A 6,000-nucleotide genomic window follows, 5' to 3' on the forward strand; every position below is an offset into this window, starting at 1 on the left:
AACTACAATGAGTTGTTATATAAGGGAAAGCAACTAGCAAGCATTTCACAGGAAGATGTTAAAATAATTCTGCTATGTTAGATTGAAAGTATCAGAAAATTAATGTCCTTCTCACAGTGAAGGTGGATTGTTGAATGTTTACCCACTGTACATCTTAACCATGAAAACCAGCAGGTTCCAGATTCACCTCTCGTCTATGCTGGGTGAGCTAACCTCAGCTGGTCCATGGAATAAAGCAAACAAGAAGAGCTTGATGCTCTCTAACTTTTAGAGCTTGGCATCACATCATCAGTACCTCCTCCTTTCTACAACTTACAGGTTTTGATTCACCATAATTACCAGCTCTCATGAATTTCAGTCTCGGTCATCTATACTGCAGACTTTCCTTAGAATTTTTCACTAACATAAATATTCTCTGCCAGGAAAAAGTTATGACTGGAAACAAGAACAGAATTATATCACTTTTCATAGTTCAGGAACACAAACAATTACAAGGTACGATAGTATGAAAAACTGTGGAAAGCAATTATCTACAAGTGACATTTCTGTGAAAGCTCTGTAAAAGTTCTTTAAACAGTGCCGAATCATAGCATGCCATATATATTTTACAATTATAGTTACGAAGTATAGTGCATTACCACACTGACCACATCATCCCTAATTGGAGCAACATGATTCAATATGGACATAATAAGTCTTTTCAAAAGGATTCTTGAAGCAGCACCTAAGTGGATAAAGAAAAATTACTACTACACAATCTATAATATTTACATAAGTGCTGCTTAGCATACATGGCATAGACAAAAGCTACTCAGCCCAACCAGTCCAGGCCAGCAGTTATGTCCCTCTCTGCAGCATTTCCTCATTTAAATCTATCAATATTTCTGTTCCCTTCTCTCTCATCAGAAATCACAGAAAATTTACAAAAGAGAGTTACCCCACCCAATCACACCTTCCACCAACAGGTCCATGTCCCTGCAGCTCATGACAAGTACTGTTCAAATATGATAAGGCTTTCTACCACCCTTCAGGTGATTTTTTTTTGTCTCTTCCATCCTCTAATCGTTCTGTCAATTACTCCAAATCTATACTCCCTGGTCTTTGATCATACTACTGAGAGAAACAGCCCTTCTTATTTCTTCCATTTCAATCCCTCAATTAAATCTCACCAAGTTTATCCAATCTTTCTTCATGGCTATAATCTTCCAGTCTTTCAACATCCTGGTAAATCCTGTCCACACTCATCCAGTGCAATATCTTTCCAATAATGTGGTGACCAAAACTGCACGGAGTACACAAGCTGTGAATTAACTAATGTTGTTTACAGTTTGAGCAAAACTTCCCTGTAATTTTTTTTAAATATTCTATGCCTTGACAAATGTATGCTTTTCTAAAACCACCTTATTGACCTATCCTGCGATATTTAAGGATCTGTACACATACACTCCAAACTCCGTTTTCCCACACCTTTAATATCTTCCCTTTTATTGTACATTCCTTTGCCTTGTTGCATCCCTCCAAATACACTACCTCCCTTTGCTTTCCTAACATATATATATTAATGAAAAGCATGGGTACTACCAAGCTCTGTGAAAAACAACTGATTATAGCTTTCAAGTCACAAAAACTATCAATCATTACCATTTGTTTCCTGCCAATATTCCAGCCATTTTGCCACTCTCCCTTGGATCGCAAGGGCTTTTACTTTTTTGACCAGCCTGCTACATGGGCAATAGACACAAGCTTTGTTGAAATAGGCACAGACTAAATCAAATGCACTACCCTTAAAGACCCTCTTTGTTACCTCAAAAAAATCCAATCATGTGTAAAACCACAACCTTCCCTTAACAAATCCATACTGACTGTTTCTGATTAATAAGACCTTCCAAATAAAGGCTTATAAGATCCCCTAGTATGGATTCCAATAAATTGCTTACCAAATTTAAACTACTCTAATTTCTTGATTTATTCCTTCCTCCCTTTTTAAACGATGTACAACGTTAGCAGTCCTCCAATCTTCTGGCACCATCCTTGCAGCCAGAGAGTTAAAAAAAAAACTGTAGTCAGACCCTCTGTAATTTCTGCCCTTGCTTCTTTTAAAAGTCTGGGATATATTTTATCCATTTATGCGTTTTCAAAGATGTTAAATCCCCTACTACTTATGCTTTACTCCATTTATCCTATCTAATATTTCACACTCTTTCTCTTTAATTACAAACAGCAGCATCACCCGCTTTTTGTAAATATACATACAAAATATTAAGCACCTTACCCATATCCTTTCCCACCATACAATTTATCCTTTTGATCCCTAATAGACTAATCTTTTTTTGGTTATTTCCTATTATATTCCATTACATATTTCCTATGACTTAAGAGTTTTTCATTATTTTCTTACTCTTTACTTTCCTTTATAATTTTACTGTTATATTTTCTATATTCTTCAATATTCTCTTCCAGCCTCCCCTTAAATGCATCTATAATATTCATTTCAGCCACTCCTTAAAGCCAGTTCCATAGTTCTCTCTGAATAAAGAACTGCCTGTTGGATATCTTGGTGACTATTTTATATTGATCAGCTCTATCTATGCTCACAAGTGGAAACATTCCTTTCACGTGCACCATTAAAATCTTTCATAATTTGAAAGGCCTTCACTGGGCCATTCTTTTGTCAAGAGAAAAGCAACCCAGTATGTTTATCAAATACAAACCAACAGCAGTTCAAGATTCAGGGGTTAGACGTGAATCAGTCAAAATGCACTCATGATCTGGCATTCTATTGAACCATTTGAATGATATATGCCTTCTCTTTCAGAGAGGGCCTTATTGACTTCTTGTGCCAGCAACTAACCAGTTGGACTTGAAATCAGCACAAAACAGCAAAGTATTTAATTTCTGAAAAAGGTCTGAAATGAAGTCAATAACAATGATATGTTCTAACTAACCCTAATGGAATAAGACTTTGCTATATTTGTAGCATTCACAGATTTACAAGTTAGGCCACACAACACTCGGGCTGCAAAGCTGCACATTAGCAAGTGGCCTACAAGTGAAAAACTATATTCCAATAATATATTCCAATAAGTGCACTTATTTACGTTTGCTCTGTGATTTTTTTTAGCTAATTTCCTTTTTCACTTTGAAGTTTTCTTTTCTTGGCAAAATTCACCATGCTCCTTAGATGTACTGAATTGAGATGTCCCAGGTCTGATTGTCAGTCTAGACTAAGCTCGCTGACCTCAGTAGTAATACGAGTTGGGTTTCGGACACCCTGATCTGGATAAGTTGGAAAGGAGAGCAAAATAAATACATACTAAAATCAGCAGACTTTTACTCTTTATCGAGTATCCTGTGACTACCTACCGAAAAGGTGTGCCCAACAGTTTAGCTTTATCATTACACCAACCAGTACAGAAGAACCAACTTTAGACAACAAATAAAGTAACTGAGGGAATGCCATTAAACATGGAACTGAAGCCAAGAAAAAGTCAGTGCCTTTAAGAATGATGGAAACTACTACTTTTTTTTTTATATATACATAGATTACATTTCTTAATCAGCAAGTCAACTGAAAATGATCCATCCAAGCTCCTCACAGTGAATCCTATGTTGTCACTCCTCTTTTAGCTCACTCTGAGTCTCCTTTCCTCAAAAGAAAAGCAACCCAGTCTATATAAATTTGAACCTGAAGATTTCCAGGATTCAGATGTTGGATATGAATCATTTGATTTGGACTCGTGATCTGATGCTCAATTGAACTATCTGATTGACATTATTTTCAAGAGGCATCATTAACTTTTTGTACCAACAACTAAACCAATATTTTCTATCAAAACTGTGATAGACAAACTTCAGTTATTGCCAATATACACCAGTTGATAGACAAACCTTTGAATTATCGCTAACATTCACCAGTACCCAAAATGCAGCACGTTTTTAAGCATACAATGCCTAGAAATGTTGTAAAGCACAATTTCAAATATCATTTGCACCCAACTGCCAGTAATAGAACTAGCTGAAGGAGGATTAATCCAACCAGGAGTTGCTCGTTTTAAAAAGAAAACAGACGTTTTAATAACACAAGGAAATAGTTTAGCATGTAATAATAACCTCAGAAATCTTAAGAAAATATGTGGTATGCATTATACACACTATTAAATATTGTAATGTAATACCATTCTTGTCCTTTCCTGAAACAATTACGTGTATGAAAATTGTACATCTCATTTACGTGAAAATTAAAAACTTCGATAATCCACCAACTGTAAAACTCCACCACCAACTTTTCAATTTATTTTCAGTTTGCTATATTTTATCTTAAGAGGCAAAAAAAACTTATTGAGCAGCACACAGCCTTTTGACAATCTTACAACACCTGGTTCATAGTACCATAATGTTTTAAAAAGTCATGGAAACTCACCAGATCAACGCGATTTAGTTCACTGCTACAGGTGTACACAACTCAAGCTCCCCAAACAATATATTTAACACTAAAAGCTACAAGTAATCGCCTCAAGAAACCCTTGTTACTTCAGCAACAGGGAATGGACTATGAAGTCACTGTTAGCCTAGCAACCACACGATGATACATCTACTCTACTGTACCTAGATCACTTGAATATGAGGGGAATACAATTTTTAACTTTGACTTATCAATAAATGGAAAAGTTCACAACAGGAAGCTGCGGAGAAACCTTGTAAATATCAATCTGCTGGGGTTTCAGAAAAAGTATAGCGCAACAAAAGGAGTAATTCAGTCTTCAAGCTGTATTTATCTAGGTTGAAATGTTTCCACCGAACTTTGCACAACCTTACATTTTCATTAAAGAAAGCTCTGCAGGAGGGGAATAAAAAGTTATTTACTTATTCAACCGTGCAAGATCGTCCCTGTTTCTATAAACTGCGTTGATTGTACCTATTCGTCTCTTTAGTCAAGTTCACTCCAGATCTCCCACTCCAATCACACTGCCACCCCCCCCCCACCCCCCCCCCCCCAACAACTTTGCAAAGTGCATGAATGGGGACGAAATGCAATGGTGGGATACCACAGGCACTGCCGGTGGGGTGGAGTGAAGGCTGACTTTTGTGGCCTTACCTTTGAATAGAGGCAGGGGGTTCAAGTCGACGGCTTTCCCTTGGATCTTGTACTGCGAGGAGCTCTGCGAGCGCTTCTGCTTGGTCTTCCGAACGGACTTGCGGGTGAATCCGTCTACTTTCTCCGTTGCGGTGGTGACGGTGGGCGAGGACATATCCCTTTCCGATCGAGTCAACCCGGCGCCCGGTCACCTCGCAAGAGTGGCGTTAAGCGGCAGCCCGCGAACGGAGAGATGGAGGGCGGGCGGTAACAAGCGGGCGGGCGGCCCCCCACCCACCACCGGCCGGCGTCCTCTCCGCCTCTCGATCGGAGGGGTGGGAGGGGGTGTCGTTGCAAGCGAGATCGGGGCCACAGCAACCCCCAGGCTCCCGTCCAGTCAGTGCCACCCGCCTCCGGGCCGCTCACTTCAAGCGTCCATTAAAATCGGGCGGCTGCGGCGTGTGTTTGGGGTCGGATCCCCCTCCGCGATGGGGAAACAATTATGAGGCGATTTATAATTTTTTTTCAAAAAACTGTCACATTCCTCGAGCGCACTTGCTTCACCAGCGCTCGCCCGTTCCTGATACGTCCTCCTGTGGTGTTTTCTATCCCCCTCCCTATTGTGTTCTTCCTCCTTTTGTGTCAGCACCGAACGGCCGCATCTACTTCCAACATGGGGTTGTGTGGTCAACTCAGCGAGGGGGGTGTGGAAAGGATGGGGAGGGGTGGAGGGGCGGGGGGGAAGCGGGAGGATGTGGGCGGGTCACTCGTTCCATCCCGCCCCCTCCCCTCCCCTGCCCCTCGTTGATTGGCAGGTGCCGACACATGCCGCCGACGTCAAGGGGCAGGAGCGCTCTCTGACTGGTTATCCGGAGACGTCAATCGAAACGGCATCCAGCTGCTCTCATCTCTGAGCGGTTGATGCC

General features: G+C 40.4%; 1 protein-coding gene across 3 annotated transcripts in view; it reads right to left on the reverse strand.

The window, feature by feature from the left end:
• Positions 1–5,763, reverse strand: part of ppp2r5eb (protein phosphatase 2, regulatory subunit B', epsilon isoform b) — a 90,790-nt gene extending 85,027 nt beyond the window's left edge. For 2 of the 3 annotated variants that reach the window (XM_052020572.1, XM_052020564.1), the window contains exon 1: positions 5,096–5,752. In XM_052020572.1, the coding sequence (XP_051876532.1) occupies positions 5,096–5,249 (154 nt within the window). In that variant the 5' untranslated portion in view covers positions 5,250–5,752. Of the gene's footprint in view, positions 1–5,095 lie in introns of all 3 variants that reach the window. The other variant, XM_052020555.1, reaches the window with a different exon arrangement.
• Positions 5,764–6,000: the final 237 nt, after the last annotated feature.

The sequence above is a fragment of the Pristis pectinata genome, chromosome 1 (genome assembly GCF_009764475.1).
Source record: "Pristis pectinata isolate sPriPec2 chromosome 1, sPriPec2.1.pri, whole genome shotgun sequence".
Classification (NCBI taxonomy): domain Eukaryota; kingdom Metazoa; phylum Chordata; class Chondrichthyes; order Rhinopristiformes; family Pristidae; genus Pristis; species Pristis pectinata.